Here is a 23,645-nt window from a genome sequence, read left to right as displayed (position 1 = left end):
GAGAAAGACAAGACCACCATGGACTGCATGATATTGGAACCAAATGCAAATCCCTCTTTATTTTAGGACATGTTAGTGTCTCACAGAAACAGGCAACAGTAGTCCATTCATTCAAAAGAAAACAATTAAAAATTCAGTTTTTTGGGTTACTCCTCAAAACACCTCCAAATAGATATATAAATTATTTATAAATATGCAAAAATTACTGCAGAAACAATAAATGGTATAGCAATCACAGTAGAATCTCCAGTCGTAATAAAAAAGTAAATCCAAATTGTCACAGGGTTGGCTTCTTTGGTGGGAACCAATCTCAAGTATTTCAGTTTCATTTTGAGTAAAGAGAAATGATCTCTCTACCAAGACAAAGCTCTTGTCCCTTCTACTGAGCTTGCTGTGAGTAAAGACAGGCTTTCCCATCTCAGCCCTTGAGCAAAAAGAAGCACAGGAAATTAGGAGCACAATAAAGTCCTGGGTGGGGGAGTCTGCTCCCTCCCCAGGCACAGTCAGTACCCTGTGTTGCCAGTCCATGTCAGAGGGGAAAGGAGAAGCTGCTGCAGAAGACAACAGTCTCAGGAAAGGCTCACCCTTCTCCCAAGGCCATTTCCAACACTCTGCATCGTATCTACTACAAAAAGTTGCAGCATGTCTGCTCCCCTTCAAACTGGGTGTGTTGAAGGAAAAATAATCCCTTTTTCTAATACTATACACTCTGAAATACCTTGGCCCCAGTGGGCCAAGCAATCCCTGAAGCTTTACCAGGCCTTGGCCCGTTCTGTGACGTGGGAAGGTGCACGGTGCTTTGTCAGTGGAGGTACTGCACAGACAGGAGACATTCCAGCTGCTACAGCTCAGGACAAGTAGGGGGCTCTGCATTCTGGGTCAGAGAGCAGGGCAGCAAAACCAAGCACAGCAGCAGAGAGGGGGTTACAGCACAAAGATAACTGTCAGCATTTCACAGCTGTCATACATGTTATACATTCTGTGTCTGGGAATACATGTGTACATGCATTGCTGTCTACTAAATATTAACTCCTCTTGGTTATTACTAGTCTCTCCCCCACCTCAACACCTTGGTTCAAGGGCAAATGTGAACCATTTCAGTGTCTGCTGCTCCTTGCCTTCGGAATGCAGAACAGGAGCCTCCAGGTCAGTCATCGGCAGAGATGCTGCACCAGCTGCTCAAACTGCTCGCGCTGCTGGTAGATGTAGAGCTGGGTGTCCCACAGAGCATTCACCAGCACGGTGTCATTCACCTCGTCCAGCACCACCTCCGAGTGCAGCTGAGGGCTGAGCCTGCAGACAGCAAGAGCATCACCAGCTGGGCACACAGAGGTGACCAGGCACGAGCCTGCCAAGCAGGAGACTTTCACCAAGTGGCTCCCACCACTGGGGATCTATCCCCTACTATCAGGCTTGCAGAGCAGAGACCTCCCTCCTCCTTCAAGGCCCAGCCACACTCAAGCAACTGCAGCATGAGGGACAAGTCTAAAACAGGCTGTGCAGGGTGGAACAGGGCAGGATGCACATGCCAAAGGACCAACACCCACCGAGCTTCCCCTAACTGGCCCCAGACCAGGCATGCCAGGTGCCTCAGCTCGTGTGGAGGGGCAGGGCACCCTCTGTTATGTCCCTGAGGTGTGTGCAGGGGGCTGGGGACAGCTCTGGGCCTCTGGAAGGGATGCCATTTGGGATGACGCACGCCACAGCCAGGTCTGAAGCGAGAGGGATAAAAATAGGTCTGTGCAGGAGAGCGGAAAGGAAGCTCCTACCGGAAATATGCGACATCCGTCATCTCACACCAGGCCCTGGCACGATCCACAGCTGGGCCATCTGCGTCAGTGCACTGCAGGAGAAACAGGCCCACAGTTACTGCCTGGCTGCTCTTCCCCTGCCTACAACAGGCTTCCCTCGTACCAAGTCCAACTGCACAAGCTGCAGAAGGAGAATAAAAACCAGGAGCAAGTGCATCCCGGATAGCACTGCTCCCCACCAAGAGCGGGGTGGCTTTTCTTTTTTAACATAAGAACAGTGCTCCCGATCCTTGGGACAGAGCAATTGCACCCTACAGACCCTTCACACATCTCAGCACAGAGTGCATTGCTTCGAGGAAACTCCCAGGATGATCTGAATGACAGTCTCCCTGGAATTTCATCTGTATCCATTCTGTCCAAGCCCTGTGATTACTTCAGGCTGACTGGGCTATCCTGGAATAGCTTCCCTGGGAGCCCTGAGATAAAAGATAGTGGAAGCAGAGGGACTGTGGGCATTTTTCTCACTTCAGGAAGCTAACATAAAGCAACAGACTTAAGATCATAGTCAGAACTCTGGTTCTGATCTTTCTGGCTTTCATCCATTTAGAGCATCCATTTTCATGCACAACATTTAATGATCTCCCTGAAGCACACGAATGCATACGCCTACTACACACTCCTAACCACAGCTCTCAACTACTATTTTTTATTAGCGACTCTCCCACTTCTCTAGTACTTACTAATTTTCCCAGTGGGGAAAACAAAGCTTTTCTAAAGAAAAATTAACTGTTTTCTGAGGCATTATTAAGTTTTTTTGCCCAGGTCACTCAGATGATAAACAATGCTTCCTGGGAAGATACTGAGTTTCACAAACTCACACCTGCAAATGTTCCTAAGAGTCACTGATCACCATCCTGTCCTTAGCTCCTTTCAGCTGCAAGAACATCCCTTAGGGATGACTGTCCCTTTGGGGCACTCAAAACCCCAACGAAGCAGACAAGTCTTCAGGCCTGCTGTGCTCCTGTGATTCTTAAGTTACCCACTACATCCATAGCCAGAGCAGTTCAAAGGAAATAGAATTTCCTTCCAAAACGAGGAAGCTGGAAACAGGATACCTTTTCTCCCTCCCTGCAAGCAACCCCAGGGGTCTTTTGCCATCCCCTCCTCCCAGTACTCACACAATCCACCACCATCTTGCCAAGCTCCCTGGCCCCGAAGACAGTCTTCGCCAGCTCCCAAGGGTTTGAGGGGCGGAAAACATCCACAGAGCTCACTGGGACCTGCGGAGGCTTCCCTGTCCCCAGGGAGACCACCAGCCCCAATTTTCTTACTTCCTGCTTCTGACCCTGAGGACAAACAAAAGATCTGTTTGCAAGGACTGGCAATCAAACTGCAACATGGCTTTCACAGCAGTCCTGGGGAAGTTCTGAAAGCCAAGGCAAAAGGCTTGGCAGCCTTTTCTCCCCACATCGTCCCCCTAAGTATGGCCTGGTGAGACAGGTGTAACCCACAGGACTTCAGCACTTGCATTGTTCTGTCCCTTCTCCCCTGACCACACCAAAACCCATGGGATCACCCCAGAGATGAGTCCTAGGACCAGATGACCATGAAACAGTCCAACTCTTCAGCCATTTTGGCAACACACCTCCCCTTTCAGCTACAGGAGCAATAGCTGCCACTGGTTATTCATCTTTTTGAAAAACTTGCTACAACACAGAAGGCATTCACTCTTCAGCCTTGCAGAGTACCCTGCCCTTATCTTCTCCATTTATTTTTGGGCAGAAAAAGGCCCTGCAGAGCCACGCCAAGGGCCACATACAACCATCAACTGAATCATCCTTGTTCAAAGTAGCAACGAGTGGCTGAGACTGTCTCCCCCCTCACACCCTTGTCAGAAGAGGTATCTCACCTCCCAGCCACCATTCTCAACATATATTCCCCTCCTTACATTCCCTTTTAGGGTGCTGCACCGCTAACTTGTTTATCCACTAAGATGCATCCACTCCCAAGGCCACTTCCTTTTCAAGAGAAACTCAGCGGGGCCAAAAACTCCAGTTACCAGTTTACTAGTAATCCAAGGCTAGGATTTCCCTCACCTTTTTGATCAGTGTCTTGTTGTACTCATGGATCTCTGCCATGGCATCCAGGGTGGGGTTGTTGGCCAGCAGCCCTCCATCCAGGAAGCGGCCGATGGGTCGGAAGTAAGTGGGAGCTGCACCACTGCAGCGAGCAGCACGCCACACGAGCTGGTCTGTGGGGACAGAGAGCAAAAGGCTTCTTGCAGCAACTCTGCTGTGCACAAAAACCACCCCAGCTCCACCAACACAAATCAGGATGGCTTGCAGGAAACCCTGCCTAACATGGTTGTGCCCTTTTCTTCCAACAGTAGGGCTTACATGTGCATGATGACTCTGTGGGGCTTTAAAAGATGTTCTCATCACTTTCTACATATCCCAGGTCCAACTCACTCTATCCATTTCCTTGCTGCTATTTTGGTAACAAACCAGTTATGTCTGCCAGATGAGGCAGCAAGCTGGAGGGCTGCATGCTTTGTTTACATGGCTTTTCCATGTTTTTCCTTTAGAGCCCAGGGAAAGGTACTGACTGTATGCAGGACTCCTCTAGCAGACCCCCTCATGAACCTTACTAGCCAGCCCCTGTTCCTAGTACAAGAGATGCCAATGGAGGAGCAGGGAGAAAAGGGAACTAGGACCTAGTTACAAGTCAAGATGAGGGATGAGCCATTGATTGGACACCCTGTTTTTTAGAGCAATGGGAGGAAGAACATGAAATCTGTCTCTGAGGGATGAAACCTCCCCAAACAACCAGCCGGACTTCTGTGTACCATCATTTACCTTCTGGCTGAGTGAGTGGTTTGAAAGTTGCGTTTGTCATGTATTCAGTAGAGTGTTTTGTCTCTGGCACAGGGTAATTTCGGAAGAGGTGGAGCTCAGCTGGTTGTCGGTCACACAATGTCCCTGTCACCATAACCCTAGGAAGGAGGACATGAGAGAATTAAGAGTAAAATGGTAAAAAAATTACTTATGACTTCAACAGTCAGCACATCACACTCCTCCAGATCTGCTCTAAGGAGAGGCTGAGCATCTCTGCTGAGACAGGTCTAGAGCACATTGCAGGACAACATCAACCAGCACAGCCTGAAGCAGAACTTACTTGGGTTTTCGGACATCTGTCATTTTGGTGTTCTCCCCAAACTCCTTCTTCAAGAACTCATCCAGGGGCTCTGACTCGTAGGGCCGAGAGCCCCGGAACACCATGTCCTTCATGCGGAAGTACAGGCAGCGCATGTATTCCATGGACTTCCCTGAGACGGGCGACAGTGTTGGCAGGAGCAGGGGGTGGGGGGAAAGGCAGGCAGAACAAACAGCACATCAGAGCTGGGACTTTGCAGAACAAGTGGGAAGTGGGAGGCATCACTCCCAATCCTATCCCCTGCCCAAGCTGCTTGGTTCTCAGCAGCATGACTGGGAAGGATTACAGAGGAAGAGCAAGCTTGGAGAAGTTTCCTGTTACCAGAATGTATCAACCACCTTGCTCTAAGGCCTCTGTGGAGAGCACAGGAAGAACATTGAACTCTGCCACCACACGCTTCCCAAAACCCAGAGAACTGCTCAAAGCCAGCTGACGTGAGAAGTGATCACAAAGCCAGGTCTAAGGCTTTCCTTCATTAAGGAACAGCCCTTCCCTCCTTTGGCAGGCAGCAAAGATCTTAGGACTCAGAGATGCAGCTCCCACCACACATCTGCTCCCCAGAAAGGAACACTCAGGCTCACTGGAGAGAGAAGGGACCCATTATGTCCTTACCATGTACAATAGCCAGTGCCAGGATCCCTCCAGTGCTGGTCCCTGCAATCCAGTCAAAAATCTCCCGAATGGGACGGCCTGCAGCCTTTTCAATAGCCAGGAGAAGCTGGATGAGCACGAGGCCCCGGATGCCCCCTCCATCCAAGCACAGGAGCCTGTCCTGACTGGAAAGACAGACAGAGATGACTGGGAGCTGTGGGACAGACTACAAATCACTGAACACTGTGTGGGAACATGGCCCTGGGGATGGGAAGCTATTCCAGTAAGTGGATTGCTGCAGACAGTGTAATCAGTGAATAAAGAAATCCAGCAGTGCCTTCTCAGGTGCAAGTAAGACACATCCAATAAGCCTTGTCACAGCTGATGCAACATCCCTTGGTCTTGCACAGCCATCTCTAACCTTTACACCAGAGAGAGAGTCACCGGCCAAAAACACACCCAAGCCCCTTACTACACAGTAATGGGTGTTGTGTCACAAATAAAAAAGCAGACAGCCCTAAATCCTGCCAGCAGCCCTTCAGTGCCAACTCCTCCTCCACTCCACACAAGGGGAGGTGCAGGCACTGCCAAGGCAGTACAGAGAAGCTGAGGGAACATCAGAGCAGTGTGTGGATATGGGGAAATCACAAAGCCAAAACAGAGTTTGTTGGGTGCCCAATGGCACAGGGGAGGGACAGAGCAGAGTTTCACCTCCTGGGCTCAGGCTCCACTGCAGCTCCAGGCAGGAGAGGTAAAGATCACTTATGGAAACAGAGATTTCTCAAAAGATGCTGGCAAAAACTGCGATGTTGATGGACATGAAATAATATCAGCTCTGAGGATGCCATCCTCATGGGTGTGGGAGGGGAGAATTCACACACGGATTTCACCTTCAAGTTGCACAGGAGCCTGGACAGAAGCTGCTCCTCACTTACTTTCTTCTAGCCTCACTGGGCATGTCCACAACATCTGGAGCCTTCAACAACTGTCCGAGCGTTGCAGAAACATACAGAAGGTCCTTGTACCCTAGAGGGCCATGAACATGCAAAAGGAAAAAAAAAAAAAAAAGATTAGAGATCACCAGTGTGGTAACCAATTTCCAGCATAAACACAGAGAGAATATCCAACTCCCTTCCCCACGGAATAAAAGTCCCTGCAGGAAACACAAGCCATCTTATCCACAGCCACCAAGTACCCCCTAAATTTAAATCCACACCAAAGAAGAGCAACACCATCCTTCAGAGTGGGCAGCTGGAGGTGCATTGGCAAAGACATAGGATTTGGAGAAGCAGATGATGTGCAGTGGGTGAGAGAGAAGGCAGAGCCCAGCAGTGTGCCCACTATGCAGTTTACTGCAAGCTGTTAAGACAAAACCTAAATCTACTCCTCAAAGTAACCTAGGCAGGAGAGCTGTGGGGACAGGGTGACTTGTCATTACCCCTCAGCTGATGTTCACCCAGGCCACCCTGGGTGTGGGGCACCGATCCAGGCTAGGTGAGAAGCCAGCCTGCGAAACCAAAACAAGAAAGAACGGGGGAGAGAAGTTACATATTCCTGCCATCACCCAGGCCAGAGGATGGCTGTGGACAACATTGAATGTGGTGAAGAGTTTCTTCAAGGGCCAAAGTCCACAAAAAAAAAAAAAAATAAAAAGATTTTGCTCTGTCTCTGCATCAGATCTGAAACTGGGCATGAGTTGCCTTCACCAGGCTGTGGTGAGAAGAAAGTCCTGGTGTCAGCAGCCAGTGAGATTTGTGGTGACACAGACACATTCCAGGATTGTCCTTTAGCCCCAAAGGAGAGCCTTGGCAAAGGAAACATCCAACCTGGGACAGGAAGTGGTCCACAAGCAGATGTTAGCTGCTTGCATGCATAGAGCACAAGCTACTACACAATCATATTGACCCAAGATAGGCTTTTCCTATGCACAACAAACACTGTGATCAAGGTCACTTATCCTCAGGCTTCAGCCCTTCCCTCTGCCAGCTGCAGCCTCCAGGATCTGAGTAAGTGACACTTCTAAAACTCCCTGTGCCCAGCACAACACTGGGAAGTCCTCAAGGCAGACCAGCAAGTATCTCCCTTTCTGTACATGACCCAAAGGATAAAGTACATACAGGCAACTAAGTGCCCCCTCTTCCAGAGAGGTGAGGGAATCAGTCTTTCTTTTTAAAGAGCTACATTGCGTCACGTCTATAAAACAAATGTTTTGAGTACAAGAGTTTAGAATATACACACAGAGGAAAAGAACAGAAAATATATGGGATCCTGCAACAGATGAATGAAGACAGTCACCACAGGGTCACCAGATACTGAGAGCTTTGACAGTCCCCAGAGCACAGCCCATCTGAAGAGGAGGTCTGAGACAGCACTGTGAAGCAAGAAGGGAGAAGAGCGCAGGAGACCCAGGGAGGGCTTTACCTAAGCTGTTGAGGCTGCTCCGCGAGGAAGGCTGGCCCTCCAGGAAGGAGGCGGCAGATGGTGCCAGGCTTGGGGAGTCAGGGTTGGGTGGTGGGTGGCAGCGTTCGGTGCCTACAGTTTGCAGCAGGTCTAAGAGCACTTTCCGGTTTGCACCTTAGGTGACGAAGGGGGAGTTACAGATCACACAGAGAATCAGTGCATGCGCACGCCACGGGGGAATGTGCTCTGCTCAATTCACAGCAGGCTTGACCCTCACAAAGCCTCTAGGATGACCTGAGGTAGGGCAAAATATGTCCCAGGTATCTCTCCCCAAACAACAGGAAGTAGGACGTGTGCACAGCAGGAGTATCCACTGCTGTGCAGCTTCAAGGGCGTGTGCCATGCACTCTTTGCCCCTGAAGAACTGCCTGTGTCTGCTTGTGCCCGGGTGGTTGAGCGGTGCCTACATCATTCTGTTTTGAGTCTGCAGTGCCTGACATGGTGACTTGAAGGAGAGGGAGCACATGCTAGCTTTTCCTCTTGTGTCTCTGTGTCACAGAAGAGAAATTCATCATGGGCTATCAACACTAAGTCTACGCCGCTAGCAAGTAAGTGCTTACTATGTGAGCTACTAGAAGCTGGGCAAGCATGTTGGAGAAGCATCACCCATGCATGGCATGTTTTCACCTCTCCCCCAAAACACTGTTTTGATTTGGGCTCATCCACTGATTGATGCTGGGCTCACCCTGTGAGGCTGCTGACATGCTCCCTCACCTTTGCTGCTCCTGGCTGCCAACAATCCTGGTGTCTCCCCGAAATCATTGGGGATCTCAACATCTCCTCCAAACACAATGATCGCTTTGATCATATCCAGGTGGTCATGCTAGGGGACAAGAGAAAGCTCAGTCAAGAGCTGCTATGTGACTCCTCATTCCCTCCCTCCTCTTTTCATTAGCCAAAGCACCCACAAGGGAACACCACACGAAATAGCCAGACTTTCAAATCTGTCTCAACCCTTCAAGAAAATCACCTGTCCCTTCCCAGCAGCCTCTGCAGAAAACCCACCTTCATGGCCAGGTGCAGCGGGGTGTTGCCATCGCGCCCCCGGGCGTTGGTGTGGGCGCCGTGTGTCAGCAGCACCATGGCGCAGTCCAGGCGGCCCCTCTGCACCGCGATGTGCAGAGCCATGTCGGCTGTCCGGCTGCTCACGTTCACCTCGGAGCCATACTCAAGCAGCAGCCGTGTCATCTGTGCCCGAGAAGAAGAGATAAAACAATCATGAGGACACCACCCGGGTGCTCAAATCATCCAGGTCTCAGGGCAAGCAAAGAAGGGGTAGAGGAGGGAGCCTTAGCCTGGATATAGTTGGCTTGCAGATGCCAACTGACTTATTCTAAGCACTAGGTTTCTCTGTCTTTTACCACTGAACTAGTTGGTGGCTAGCACAATCTGGCTAGAGCTTCTGGATGTTTTGGGATTGATACACAATAATAATGACTGGCTAAGATCAACGGAGAAAAAAATCTGTTTGTACTCAGGCCAGGATCCTTGCAGACTGAAAGGAAAAACTTTGCTTTTTGAGCTTCTCTTTATAAGCCAAGCACATTTAAGTCTGCTCTAAAATTCCACAGGACATTTCTGAGAGGAACGGAATACTGCAGGAGGGAAAAGAGCCCTGCTATAGCAATGCCCTCTGCTTGCAACAAGCATCACTCCAGTGCTCCAGCATGGCATGTCACCATCCTGCCCAGCTCTGGCAGGAGATGGACTTTCACCCACATGCCACCACTCTGTGCCTGCCTCACAATTCCCCTGAAGTTTTTAAGGCATCAATCTGTTTACTCCCAGGAAACTGGCAGGTAATGAGAAGAGAGCTCCCTCCAGGGGCAGCTGTGCTTCAGGGACAGTGCTGCAATTTCCTCAACAAAAGGGAAAAGGGGCAAGCTGGCATGGATGAAATACTAGGGATGAGCCCATCAGTTTATTTCACTGCAAGGCTCCACTGCTCTATTGCCTGAGACAAACAGCACCAAGAGGCAGAGTGCAAAAGGAATCAAATACTGGACTAATGGCTGGGCTCTGACAGTCCCAGGGCTCTACACATGCACTCAGAAAGGGCCAGACTAGCCACAGGAGGAATTAACTGGGTGCTGGGTAGCAGCACAGGCCCTCACCACGGATTGGCTCCATTTACCTCTGCCTTCTTCGCCCAGTGCAGTGGAGTGGCTTCATAGCGTGGGTCTTTGGAGGAAACCTGGCTGGCATCTGCCTCGAGGATGGCCTGGGCACACCTGGGAATGACAATGAGATGACAGGATGGGTGGCTGCTGTCTTGACTCAAGACCTCCACTCACATCATCACCTGCCTTTGGCACAGAGGAAAACCAGGAAACCCTGCAGCAGCAGCAGGGTGTCTGCAACACCTGCAAGTTCCTCAGCTGCACTTTCATTTTGCTCTTCAAAGACCATGTGGGCACAACAGGAAGCATACAAGCAAAACAGTGTTGGGAGCAGGAGAACCTCTTTCCAATTTCAAGTTGCAGAGCAACATCTGGTTGCTTCTCTAATACAGGAATATGGTATTTCTGGAAACTCGCCAAACCTGAGAAATTAAATTCTTCTCTTCTACTCTCTTTCCATGGAAACATGGGGACACAACTGTAATAGTTAAATAGTTGCTGAAATTAAGAATCTGTGTAGCTCCCTGTAAGTGAAAAACCATACCTGTTGTGAACAGACCAGTATCTGAAGCGTAGAAAACACGTAGGTAGATATATGAAATAAGCATAACCTCTCCACTACCACCAAACAAACCCTGCACAAGTGATGGAGCCCCAGTGCAACCTCAGTGACCTATGCACATTTTGGGCTTCTGAACGTATCTCTAATGTTGGGAAGTACTTTTCAAAATGCTTAAAAATCAGCTACCAGCAGCTAGTGTTGCCTTGAAAGCCCTGTTTGTAGAGCTTGGACACTCCCTGAACATTAAGTACAATAAAGCCTACACAAAGGGAATCAAATTTCTCCAAAGAAAATATGGAGCCAATATTGTGCCTTTTTTGATTCAGCTCCAGAGTGTGTTATTAAGAGTCAAGAGTACCTCTGGCCTACAGGAGATAGGAAAAACTAGGCTTTGAAATGAAAGCTTATTAGGATTAGAGCACTCAAAGACAGAGAGAGGCACAGCAATGAATACTATCTAAGCATCCTACAGCTCATTCTGAGAAACAGTATTTCACAAACACAGCTTTTTAAATGTGTCTTTCTGCTGATGTCTGATACTGAATAATACATTAATTCAAGGAAAAAAGGATTTTATTCTGAAAGCATTAATTTCTTTCCTATACCAGCACTTCCCTTGTCTTTTGCCAATGACTACACACGAGACCTATCCTACTGAGCACAGCCCTGGACAATGCTGAGCAAGGCCCCCAGACTGGAGGGGAGACTACATACCCCTTCTGGGAGAACTTCAGTGCTGTGTGGATGGGGTAGCCCAGCGTGCCCATGACGCCGCAGCTGGCACGGCACCTCAGCAGGGAACGAACCATGTCCTCTTTGCCCAGCTGGCATGCAAGGTGCAGAGCTGTCAGCCCCTCGTGGTTCAGGTGGTTCAAGCCAGTTGTTGGGGTTTTGCCCAGCAGCTGGAAGGAGGAGACAATAGGTAAATAAATAGACAGACAAACATAGAACAGCAGCATTTCTCTTCCTGAGCTCCAAGGACAGACTCTGGAGAACTGGACCCTCACGATGCTACAGACTGTCCTCTCCATTCCTGTTCCCTCTAAATTGTAGATCTCTTGCATGCTGACTGGTTTGTTGCACAAAAATATCCCACCGTTGTATCCCCTGCAAGCCCTGATGATGAGAAGTGGGAATTTAATTTCTTTTCTCTGGTTAAGCAAAGAATCAATAGTGAAAAGAAACAAACAAGACAGATCAGACAACAAGCCAAGTTGATGCCATCAGAAAAATAAAGAAGAGGATATCTTTTGAATACAAAATTTCCTAAGTGCCCAGTCCACAGTATTGCAAGCCTTGATCCTCATCACTACCTCATCATGCATTAGGAAACTCCAACACAGACTGGTAGGAAGAGGGAGAGCTGTCACAACAGGTGTTGGGCAAATGTGGGGGTTGAGGCCATGGGGAAGAGTCAGTCTCAGGCTCTAACCGAGTCTCAGAGAGCTGACAGACCTCAAGAACCATGTCCAAGGCCACCCATGCCCTTACAGACCCTGTCACTCTGCCCAGCACTTCTCAACGATCAAGAACACCTCTGACTTCAGACAGTCTCTGCCTCGAGGCTCTGACTGCTGTCCTCCATGCAAGGCCACTCAGTTCAAACTGCAGGTCCTGCAGCTCAGGAGAGCCCAGGGCAGCTCCAAACTGTCCTTCGCCTATGGGCAACACATAATCCCCCACAGCAGCCTCAACACACACTTCCCTATGGGAGTACTCTGCCCAAAACCAAACACCCTGCTCTCAGGAGAAAGGGAAGAGACAGCCAAGAGCCTGGGGAAAGGCAAGATGAAGGCCTGATGCAAATTGCAGTGAAGGATACTTTTTGAGGAAACTTGCTTAACATCCTTGTTCTAGTGCAGGGTGGAATCTGCACTCTGATGCTGGGAAAGAGCCCCAGTAAACTGGGAAAATAAAGAGGCTGAAATCAGGCTCAAGCAATAACTCAACAGAGGGAACTGACTTTCTCTTCTCCTGTCTGCAGCTGTCTTCCCATCTCTCTCCTCACAGCACAGAGAAGACCCGTTCTGGTCCCACTTTCTCCCAGACTAGAAATGACTCCCACCTCAATGATCTGGGGGTTGTTCCCTCGCACAGCGTAGTGGAAAACAGTCTCCCCATTCTTGTCAGTGATGTCCACCCGAGCGTGGCACTCCAGCAGCTCCAGCAGGCACTCCATGTCCCCCTTGCGGCACGCCAGGTGCAGTGGGGTGCAGCCATCCTCACTGTCTGTGTTGTTCACACAGCTGCAAGAGAGGACTCAGCGTGAGGCCCAGGAATGGCCACAGGGAGGGGGAGGACTCTCATCCCTTTTTCTGCCCTCCATATGGGATCAGCTCCCTCTGCCCAAAGGAAAGCAGGAGAGAGGCTAGAGTCAGCAACCTGGCAATGGTGCTGCCATTTGCCCTCCAGTCCCCTAACTCCTCACCAGTCTCCCCTATCCTCAGTAAACTTGTGCTGGTTTTGGCTGGGGTAGAGTTAACTTTCTTCACAACGGCTGGTATGGAACTGTGTTTTGGATTTCTGCTGAACATAGAGCTGATAGAATAGAAATGTTTTTGTTATTGCTGAGCAGGGCTTACACAGAGCCAAGGCCTTTTCTGCTTTTCATACTGACATGCTGGTGAGGAGACAGGGGGTGCAGGGGAGGCTGGGAGGAAACAGAGCTGAGACAGGTGGCCCCAGCTGACCTTTTGCCCTTTCGATTCTCTCCCCGCTCCCTCTGGTGGGGGAGTGAGTGGCTGTGTGGGGCTTGGCTGCTGCCTGGGGTTAAACCAGGACAGAACTTCCCCATGAAAAGAGAGCAAGGGCTTGTGGCCAAAATCTGTTTACAGACAGTCCTAGTGTCCACTCTTGTGGCTTACAAAGTCAGCCGCAGCCCTGCCAAAAATCAGCTCCACAAGGTTGCAATAACCTAAGCAGTATCTCTAGCAGGACACTTCAATCCTTTATCTCAAACAGCTCCAGGCTCCGCAGCAGGAGGTTGAAACCCACCAACCACCTCCAAACAGCAAAGAAGGGATACCCTCATAGAGCCCAGCCTGCCCTCCCAAGCTCCGAGCACCCTGCAGACCCCACACTCCTTGCCTCACAATGTAGTTGTGCCGGAAGCTCTCGCGGTGGCCAAACTCCACAGCAATGTGTGCCGAGGACCAGCTGGGGTGGCTGCGGAGGCAATCACTGAGCTGCTGCAGCTCCTCCAGGGACAAGGGCTGGCACGAGCTCTCGTAGAAAGGGCGCAGCTGACGGGCATATTGCTCAAAGTACACCAGGGCGTCTGCTTCGTTGTCCAGCTGGAAGAGCCTGGAGAAAACGAAAGCACATGGTTAGGCCTGTTCAAAAGAGCAACCCCGTGTATCTGAGGTAAATAGGTCTTTTCCAAACAGCAGCGCTGGGAACTTCCTATTCTTCTTCAGCTAGTGGCGTCCTTGTTCCAAGGGAAGCAGAAAAACTACTTCACTGGCAGAGAGCATCTCCCCTTCCTGAACAACGTTGCTCTGAAGTATCCTATGCTCCAGATGCTGAACCAGCAACAGGAACGAGCAGAAATGCATGTGCACCTAGGGATGCCTTGAACTATATCACAGCTGCCCGTTGTCACAGCGTTTGGACCCTGCCCCGTTCCCACAAGCTGTTTTGACGGCAGCTTCTCCACCAGCACACGCGTGAGACTTCCACCCCTCCCAGCCCACTTGCTGCTTCATAACCCCACACCCGCAGCCTCGAAGCAGCCCCACATCAGCAGTTTGGGCCCTCTGGTTTCCCACGTCAGCAGGGACAGCCAAAGGTCTGTCACTCACCGGAACGCGACGTGCGGGTTCTGAGGGTTCACCAGCAGGCAGTCCCAGGAGCGAGCGCCGCTGTTCTTGTAGAGGGCCACCCTGCCCTCCTCCCGCAGGCACGTGTGCCCGGCGTACTCGGCGGCCGACACCTCCCTCACGCGGTACGGGTTGGAGAATATCTGCGTGACGCTGCTGAAGGTGTCCACCAGCCTCCCGAAGAACTGCATCTTCCCGGAGCCTCGGGCGGCTTCTCCCGCGGGAAACCCAACCGCAGGCTCCGCCCGGCCGCTGCCCTCCCAGGCGCTGTGCACGCCAGCCGCCGGAGTGCCGCGGGTGACAGCCCGGGGCCGGGAAGGTGGCTGCGGGCGGCTCGGGGATGGCGCCGGGCAGGGCAAAGCACCACGGGCCCCCAGCGCCCCCCGCGCGCCGCCCCCCGCGCGCCAATCGCCGGCACCGCCCCCCGGCACGGGCCAATCAGCGGCGTCGCTTCCGGGGAGGGGCCACGGGGGGCGGGACTAACGCCGCGCGCGCCGCCTGCCGGGGGAGCAGGGCGGAAGGGCGGGAGGCGCCATCTTGGTGAGGGGCGGGGAGAGAGGGGTGGGGCCACACTTCTTAAAGCGATAGTGGCCATTTCTGAGCGGGCGCTCCGCTCCCGGCAGGGCCGTTCATCGGTCGTGCGTCGTTCCTGTGTTGGAGTGAAAGCCAGCGCTGTTGGAGCGCGGCTGCATTCATACAGCCGTGTGCTGTGTGCGCTGGCGGCGTGCGAGGCAGTGTGGCGCGGCGGGGCGCGTTAAGGGCAGCGGGCGCTTTAAGGGCAGCGGCCGCCCCGCGCGACAGCGGCGGCGGGGGGGCGTGGCGAGGGTGACGTCACCGCATGACTGTGTTTTTATGAATGAAAAGAATCCGCGGGTGAGTAATCGCGGGGAGCGGGGCTGGAGGCGCCGCCCGACGCCCTGACCCGGCAGCGGCCCCGCGGGACCAGCGCAGCCGCCAGGTGAGCACTGAGCCGGGATGGCCCCTCCGCTCCCGCCTCGGCTTCGCCCCCCGCGGGGCGGCCGGGAGAGGGGGCGGCGGGGTCCGGCACCGGCTGGAGGCCTCTCTGCCGCCGCCGAAGGCGGGGATCGGGACCGGGACTAGGGCTGGGAGGGCACGGGACGGGACGGGGGGGGCTGGCCGGCCAGCCGCTCTCGGGGCCGTCCGCTCTTTCCTTCCAATTCTCGGCCACCGCCCTGGAGGGATCCGCCGCCGTTCCTCCGGCTCCGGCGGCGGATCCCCGGCCCGGATTGCATCAGCTTCCAGCCGCCCCGGCTCCACCTTTCCCGCCGCCCCCCTCCAGCCCCTCATTCCTCTCGGGGCGCTCTCGGCCCCGTCCCGGCCCCCCCTCGTCTCTCCGAGGGCTGCCCTAAGGAGAACGGGGCTCCCCGAGCTGGGGAGAGGCTGCTGCGCTGCAGTCTGGGGTCCCGGACCCCTCGTCACTCTCCGAGCCCGGGGGACAGGGAGGGACCGGCCACCGGCGAGGGGCAGGCACCGCTTCCGCGCCTCTCCCCCCGTGGCTGCTGAATCACGGGGCGGCCGCTCCTCACCCGCCCGCGCTGCGTGGCCGCGACCCTTCGCCCCCAGAGCCTGGGGACACCCGACCCTTGCGCCCCGAGCCGCGGTGCTGTCGCCGGGCGGTGGGGCGGCACCTCCCCACGGGTCCCGGCTGCGTGACTTCGCCACGGTGTCACTCCGTGGGGCTGCTGCTTTTACTTTCCCTTCAGCCTCGGGCGGATCTCTCCTGGGTTTCCTCCCCGCGGGAAGCTTTGGATTCCCAGCAGGCGGCCTGGGGCGTTTTGGGTCCCCCGGGCAGAGCAGCATCCCAACCATCTCGTGACGGGATGAAGGAGGACGGGAGGTCCATCCTTGCCCCATTATTATTATTGCTTGCAGTCATCATTGCTATTAATATTATTACTATGTACTTTTTTTAAAGGAGTGGGATGAGTCATGCGGCCCGGGGTGGGGGGGAAGTGGGCAGCGGGCAGGGGACCAGCAGGGCTGGTGTCCTCTGTTCTGAGGTGAGGGACACGGGGCTGGCAGTAACCGGCTTTTCTCCTGGCTGCTCAGCAGGGCCAGAGCGAGGGAAGGATGGCTGCGGACGGGCTCTCCAGCAAGGCTTTGAAGGTGAGCACCAGTGGGAATAGTGGCCTGGGAGTCAGGGGTCTGCTTTTGGGGGTCTCAGGCAACCACCCCTCTCTCCGGCAGGTGAAGCGGGAGCTGGGTGAGAACACACCACTGCTGTCAGATGAGGAGCTGATGGGGCTGTCAGTGCGGGAGCTCAACCACCACCTGCGGGGCCTCTCCAAGGAGGAGGTGGCGAGGCTGAAGCAGCGCCGTCGGACGCTGAAGAACCGGGGTTATGCTGCCAGCTGCCGGGTGAAGCGCGTCTGCCAGAAGGAAGAGCTGCAGAAGCAGAAGATGGAGCTGGAGTGGGAGGTGGACAAGCTGGCCCGGGAGAATGCTGCCATGCGCCTGGAGCTCGACACCCTCCGCGGCAAGTACGAGGCCCTGCAGGGCTTTGCCCGCACCGTGGCCACTCATGGGCCCCCTGCCAAGGTGGCCACCGCCAGCGTCATCACCATCGTCAAGTCGGGCACCAACCAGGCCGCCTACTCCTAGTGCTGGCCTCTGTTCCCCGGCTGGGCACAGTCCTGCCCGGGGCGCCTTCCCCATGAATTACCTTCCAGCCCTTCCCCGACCTCCTCCCCGTCAGGACCTGTGCCCAAAATCCTCCTTCTCCCATCCCTTGACCTCCAGCTCCCCCAGGTAGGGAGGGCTGCTGCTATGTGGTTGCTGGGGTGGAGGACAGGACCTCACTGGTGGCTCCCACAGCCCCCTCCCATCTTGGGTGTGCAGATAGGAGAGAGCGAACCCACGCAGGCAGCAGTGGGGAAGCATCCCACAGTTCCAAGCTGGTAGGAAAATGCCAGGTGCCTCTTTTTTGTGAGAGGGCATGGGGGAGCTTAAAGTGGGCCAGGCAGTCCCAGGAGCACATGCCAGAGAGGGACAAGACGAGAGAGAGGTTTTGCAGCGTAGGGGAAGAAGGCATGATAGAAGGGTATCAGTGCTGGGGACATAACTTGTACCATAGCTGGAGCAGGGCAGTAGGTGGCACAATGTCTGGAATCTCTGGGGATGCAGATGGCAAGGGAAGGTTGGCAGGTCAGAGGGGGAGAGAAAGTTGGCTGCAGGTTGATGCCTGGTAAGGGTGAATGGAATGGGAAAGCACTTTGGCAGCTTGTGGTGCTGGGGGACCCCAGAGGTGACAGTGGTTGGGCAGGGGAGAGCTGGGGGATATGAGTGGGTCAGCCCAGGCTGCTGTCCACAAAGGGGAGAAGCAATGGTGCTGTTTTATCTTTCTGTATCACGCACATCCTTCACGCCTCTTCCTGCTGACGGGACACTCAGCCTGGCTGGGTGTCTGAAATGCAGCAGCACCAGCAGGAAGGAAGCAGAGGCAGCTGGAGCAAAGATAAACACTGTTTTGCTCAGCACAGGCCAGCTTGTATGGCCCCACCAAGTCCTCCCTGGTGCCTCACCGCCTACAAAGCCCATGTAAAGGTGCTCCTGGCCCTCGAGAGTCAGAGATGTGGAGGCAGAGAGAGGGGTGGAGGTGCAGGAGGTGGGAAGTAGGGGCGGAGAGCATCCCTGCTCCTGGGAGCTGCCTGGCAGGCAGTTAGGCTCCTCCCTTTGGTTTTCCTCCAGCTTGGACACCGGTGTGGGACAACTGGCTCTCCAGCAGGCTGAAAGGCTGGAGAAGAGCTGGGTTCACTAAATACAGGCAGCACAGGGGAGGTAACAGGAGGCAGACCCATCTCGGGATCTGCTGCTGTAGATGATTCCCCTGCCCCTCTGCTCTGCCCCTGCCTGGGTATTGCCACGCCAGCCGCCCTCGGCTGCAGCCTCTGTTCTTCCCTGTAGAGAGGTGCCTGCCACTCCTGGATGGGGCACTGTGGTTGGCATCCCCCACCCCAACTCATCTTGGGTTTATTTATTGCACGAACATAAGTTATTTTCACGTCCTCTTTGCCATTCCGCCTCTCGGCACAGCCAGGATGTTGGTACAGAGCCGTACTTTATATTTTATATATGCAAATCACGTTTTATCTTATACTTATATAGAGCAAAAAAAAAACTTATTTATTTTCTGACTTACAGTATGTGTCCTACCCGACTCCTCTGTATTTTGTAGACTTTACAAATAAAGCAAGTTCTGGTTTGTTTTTTTTTCCACAGCGAGAGTGTGTTTGGTCATTCTTAAACTTGGGACACGTCTGTATCTCAGTGAGACAGGTTTTCTGTCTCCTTCTGGCTTTGCTGCAGGACATGCTCAAGAATGTGTCCAAAAAAGATGGGATGGGGGGATAGCTCATGGCTTTTTAGGACAAAAACAGATTTATAGTCTCTGAAAGAAAAGGGCTAAGAAAGCATGTTTAATGCTGAATACCACACCTCAAAGCACTTGCTTTCAGGAGCAGTTTAGCTTTGCTGAATCAGCTTTTCCTGGGAAAGATAATGCTTTTCACTACAGAAATTCCCTCCAGGCTGTCCTTGGACCAGGTGCAGGAGAGGCAGGTGCAGTCAGGGCATCTGTGCCCAAAAACTTGCCTGCTGAATGACTTCACCACCTTACTTGGGAACAGCAAGGAGGAAAGCAGTGAGCTTCTGCCCATGGATGGCAGGAGAAAGGGAATCAAGTGTGGCAGGCACCTTACCGGGAGATGAAGCCAGACCTCCTTCCTGTGTGGAAAAGCCAACATTCCTCAGAGCTGAGGTGGAAGTGATGAGCATGTTCCAAACGCCCAGGTGGCGCAGGTTCCCAGCAGGTTGCAGCACTCAGGATGGCTTGGGGGTTTGACATTCCCATTTCCTCTGCCACTGCAAATAGCCCCAGCCCCAAACACTGCTCATGGAAGAAAATCCCAAAGCCAGTTTGCTGGGGCCCTGTCAGAGAAAACAGCACCCTCTCCCATAGGTGTTTCTCAGTGAGCACCTAAGGAAAGGTTCATCTCTACTCCTGGTTTTTGACAAACGTGTTTCACTCCTGCCTTGGGCCAGCAATGGTGTCTCAGCCCAGGATGTTGCAGTGATGCTTCTCCATCAGCTCCTATATAGATACATGGAGCTTTCCTCCTGAGAAGAGAAGATATCCTGACCCACCAAGCCTCAGTCCCTGCAAGGAGAAAAACTCAGAGAAGTCACCCAGACAGCACCACACAGAGGCAGCTTAAGTACAATCTATATTATCTCTATATTTTTTATTTGTCATCATATTTGCTCATTTCTGCGGAGTATAACGTCACAAAGACCAAAATAGAGAGCGGCTTGTCGCTGAGCTCACATCAGTTAAACACGATAGGTACAAAACTAGGTGACTCTGTCTTATTTATCATACTTTTTTTTCAGTCATTTATATACAAACAACTACTCTATATGGAAAAATAATAAACAAATCCCATGGGTATGTTACATGGTAAACAAAAGAAGGAAGGAAGGAGAGCGGAAGCAGGTGAGGGAGAGCAGCTCCAAGGGTCTACTCCTGGAACCAGCACATTTCTTGGGCCCTGGGCTACCACAAGCAGACCTACAAGACCATGGATGCCTTGGCCTTCTTGGTTTCAAGCTCTGGATCTTGTATTTGTTCCTCCAACCCAAAGCAGCTTCAGAGCCAGGGCTTGCTCTGGCACTTGCAGGTCATGAGGGAGAGCAGGAAGCTCAGTGATGGATGACTTTGTATGGAGTTAAAAAACATATGTATATAAAATTATAAAGTAGGGCAGCTGGCTGTTGTTTGGGTACTAGTTCACCAGGCTCCTCCAAAGGCAGCTGGTGCAAAAGAGTTATACTTGAAACCATTACACACAGGATGCTTTGAGAATATCCAGATCCTCCTGCACAGCATATATACAGATATATATATATATATATATGCAGGAGGCATTTCAAAATAAGTTCTAAGAAACGCTTCTCTAAGCCTGGACCACCTTCATGCTCAATAGGGCAATCACACAGATTTCAGATTTCTGTTGTCACCCAAATGCAACAGACTGGGGGCACTCACCAAGTGATACTGGGACATCATCAAGACCTGCAAATGCAAAGAAAGGGGTGGATGGGATCATGTCCCATGCCCCACTTTCCTAAGAGAGAGAGTAACTTTACCACAAGTATCTCACATTAAAGGACTATTAATCAAAGCCATAGAAGACACAAGGAAAGCCCACTCAACCTTTAGCCCTGCTTTCCAGGCGGCTTATGCATGAGGAAATTTTACACCAAGCCCACACAAAGCCTGGCAAAGTGTGTTTGCATGGCTAATTAAGCAGTCACAGACTTAGGAAAAGCAGTAACTAACAGCATGGCATTGCAGGATGTGTGTGAATGGGGAAATCCAGCAGCAGAGAAGCTGCTGGATCCACTGACCCTGCCTCCAGTTCCCTCAACAGTCAGTACTGTTGCTCTCACCTGCTTCACGATCCCCCAGAAACAAGAGTAGAGGAGAAAACACTATGCTTAAGCTTTTCCCTACCTTAACCTCACAGCAGGGAGCAAACCTGCCTCTTTTCAAACCCTTTTGCCCAGCTTGGGCAGAGGTGCTGAAGCAATGAGGTGCTCATCACTCACTGTCACTTCTGAGAAACTCGATGAACAAGCAGATGGATTAGGAAACAAATGGAAAGGTGAACTCCAGGCAGCAAACCAGACTCCAGTTCTCCTAGTAGAGCAACAAGGAGCAATCCAGAACCACATGGGTCTGCTCATGGCACGGGAAGTATCAAGCAGGAGAGGAATGGAGAAACTACAGCTGAACACAGCAGCTTGCTCCAATCTCTCAATTTTGCTTCCTGCTTACAGGTAGGAGCATCTGAGCACTGCCTACTTTTCCCCTTGGTATGTTTAAGCAAGCAAGAGGCATTTCTTGGTCCCTGGACTGATCTACAGTGGGATCACTTTTTCACTTTTGTTTTCGCTCCACTAAGTATCCATGGGATCATCCAAAACCCAACAGAAGCAAGGGGAAGATTCTCCCACAGATGCTGGTTCCACCCTCGATAGCACTGCAGGTGCAGCAGAGCCTGTGAAATGTGCAGCAGCAGCAACTGCTGCCTGGGAAAATAAAAGGGACAATTTTGACCAGCTAGGTCATGTCAGGTTTCAAGTCTGCTCCAGCTTGGCCCAGAACAGCTACAGAGATAAAAAACAAAGGAGTGTGCAACATTCCTTCCTGAATATTCCAGCCTAAGGGCAAAACTTGTGTAGCTCACAGGGAAAGTCAGCGATGACGAGCACAGGGAGAGCTACCTGTGAGAGACCAGGACCTGCTCTGGCAGCTACCTCTAAGAGGGGCAGATGTGATGCTGGGGGACAGGAAACAAGAAGAAAAACTGGTTTTGTGTTTACATATCTTCCCAAAGAGGGGTGAAGGGGCCAGAGCTCTACAAACTTCCACCATCTATCATAGCCAGTCCTCAGTCTTGTTAGCAGGAGCCAGATGCTCCAGGGAGACTTCCTGCCACAGGAATGCCAGGGAGATGGGAAGCTTGGACACCTGGTGATTAAAAAACTCCGCCCTTGTGAAAAAGTAATTCCATCCCCACTGAGCTTCAACAAGCTTTTATGGCAATTGGGGATGCAGGGAGCCAAGGAACATGAAGAAAGCCCTGTCCTTTTCCCCCTCACTCACTCACTCACTCAAGTGATTCAAGAACTCACAACCAGATGCTCAGGAGGGTGGGGACAAATGCTCCTTGTTTAGCATTCAAGGCAATGGCTATATAGAAAGACCAGTCTCTGGTCTGGTCCTCAGGAACGCTTATGGCTGCATCCCCATCCTATTTCCCAAGGATCACAGAGATGTTAGTACCAGGGAGTTGGGGAGAAAACTGCCTACATCAACCATTCAGGAAAAGAAATAGAAAGCAGTCAGGTTGTCCTGTTAGAAAAAAACCAAAAACATTTTTGGCTACAACTCCAGGCTCTGGCCAGTCATACTCCACACCAAGCTGGGCAGGTGTGGGAAGCCAGAGCCCCAAACCCTGGAGCTTTGCTTGAATCAATTCAATTCGATTGCTGCTGTAAGGAATGGGCTCGAGCATGGAGTCCTGGCCATTCCACCACCTCCACATTGCTCATCGTGTCCATACCCACGAAAGCTAATGGGAAGTGCCCACTTCTGCAATCTTTACTCTCTAGGAAGTGATATGACTTGTGTGTTTCTGCTGTAATAAATTATTAAAAAAAAAAAAAAGAAGGAAAATGACAGCCTATGCTGGCAGTTTCCTCTCCTAGAATTCATCATCAGAGCTCAGCAAGAGGGTCTTCTCGTTGTCACGGGCACCGGAGCAGCTGTGGGAGCGTGAGATCACATGGCTGCCATTGCGCCAGGGAGGACCATGCTCCAGTGTGGACTGTTGGGTGTACTGCTGGTAGGCTGGAGAGAAGTTGTGGATCGCATCTTGGACAATGTCGTGAGGATTCATGGTCTCCTTGAGGCTGCTGGAGATGCTCTTCATGGGAGCACAGCGACCTGTTTGGGTAAGACAGGAAAAGTAAAGAACACTGCTGCCTTCCCCACACCCCTTAACACGAAGGTAAGGAGAACAGGAAACATGCAATCCTAGATCCCACAGGTGTGTTACAGACTTCCTTAAGCAGCTGCTGAGGAAATGCCACACAAATGGTGTCAAGTTTTACCAGGGGTGCTCCTACACCCAGACACTGTGAGCCAAGTGAATCCACCACAGCACCAAATGGGGGACACATCATGAGAATGGGACACACCCACAGTGACAACCTCCACTACACACTACCAGTGCTGGTTTGGGTGTGCAGCAAATACAGTCAGGTAGGGAGGTGCTCCTCTAAACACTTTCAAAAGACCAATATTAAGGAAATTCTAAAAATATAGGAGAAATGGCATTTGCCATTCCACTCTCTGGAAATTAAGACTGCTAGCTGGTATCGAAGTGTCCATGGGAAAGAGATCATACGGGTGGAAAACAGCACAAAGGAAGGATAAGAGGGAAACAGGCAGTACCACCCCATGTGTCATGATGATACCATGAAGAAGCAACAGCTGTATAATGTACCACCCAAGTACTGAGCACAGAGGGAAGCTGTGTCTCCT

General features: G+C 52.1%; 3 protein-coding genes across 8 annotated transcripts in view; 1 reads left to right on the top strand and 2 right to left on the bottom strand.

Annotated features, from left to right (window-relative positions):
* Positions 1-31: 31 nt before the first annotated feature.
* PLA2G6 (phospholipase A2 group VI) lies at positions 32-14,910 on the bottom strand. Of its 2 annotated transcripts, XM_085048780.1 has the most exons (16): positions 14,498-14,910; positions 13,785-14,000; positions 12,763-12,943; positions 11,412-11,599; positions 10,150-10,246; positions 9,021-9,203; positions 8,730-8,838; positions 7,977-8,129; positions 6,491-6,581; positions 5,577-5,740; positions 4,926-5,076; positions 4,607-4,743; positions 3,848-4,002; positions 2,930-3,097; positions 1,770-1,843; positions 32-1,293 (listed from the first exon to the last, which is right to left on the bottom strand). In XM_085048780.1, exons 1-16 carry the CDS (start codon positions 14,704-14,706, stop codon positions 1,152-1,154), a joined length of 2,418 nt encoding a protein of 805 aa, XP_084904906.1. In that variant the 5' UTR covers positions 14,707-14,910; the 3' UTR covers positions 32-1,151. The 2 variants fall into 2 exon arrangements, with proteins under 2 accessions (XP_084904906.1, XP_084904907.1); XM_085048781.1 differs by lacking the exon at positions 7,977-8,129 and having other exon boundaries at positions 14,498-14,909.
* Positions 14,911-15,167: 257 nt separating this feature from the next.
* On the top strand, positions 15,168-18,753 carry MAFF (MAF bZIP transcription factor F). Of its 2 annotated transcripts, none has more exons than XM_085048779.1 (3): positions 15,168-15,473; positions 16,589-16,642; positions 16,724-18,753. In XM_085048779.1, exons 2-3 carry the CDS (start codon positions 16,607-16,609, stop codon positions 17,135-17,137), a joined length of 450 nt encoding a protein of 149 aa, XP_084904905.1. In that variant the 5' UTR covers positions 15,168-15,473; positions 16,589-16,606; the 3' UTR covers positions 17,138-18,753. The 2 variants fall into 2 exon arrangements, with proteins under 2 accessions (XP_084904905.1, XP_084904904.1); XM_085048778.1 differs by having other exon boundaries at positions 15,170-15,473; positions 16,586-16,642.
* Positions 18,754-19,750: 997 nt separating this feature from the next.
* Positions 19,751-23,645, bottom strand: part of TMEM184B (transmembrane protein 184B) — a 30,626-nt gene continuing 26,731 nt past the window's right edge. For all 4 annotated transcript variants that reach the window (XM_085048771.1, XM_085048772.1, XM_085048770.1 and 1 more), the window contains one exon: positions 19,751-23,045. In XM_085048771.1, the coding sequence (XP_084904897.1) occupies positions 22,804-23,045 (242 nt within the window). In that variant the 3' untranslated portion in view covers positions 19,751-22,803. The remainder of the gene's footprint in view (positions 23,046-23,645) is intronic.

Source organism: Lichenostomus cassidix, chromosome 1Aa (assembly GCF_008360975.1).
Source record: "Lichenostomus cassidix isolate B80296 chromosome 1Aa, HeHo_3.0, whole genome shotgun sequence".
Classification (NCBI taxonomy): Eukaryota; Metazoa; Chordata; class Aves; order Passeriformes; family Meliphagidae; genus Lichenostomus; species Lichenostomus cassidix.
The sequence above is the reverse complement of the archived record's forward strand: the minus strand, read 5'-3'. Positions and strand labels throughout refer to the sequence as shown.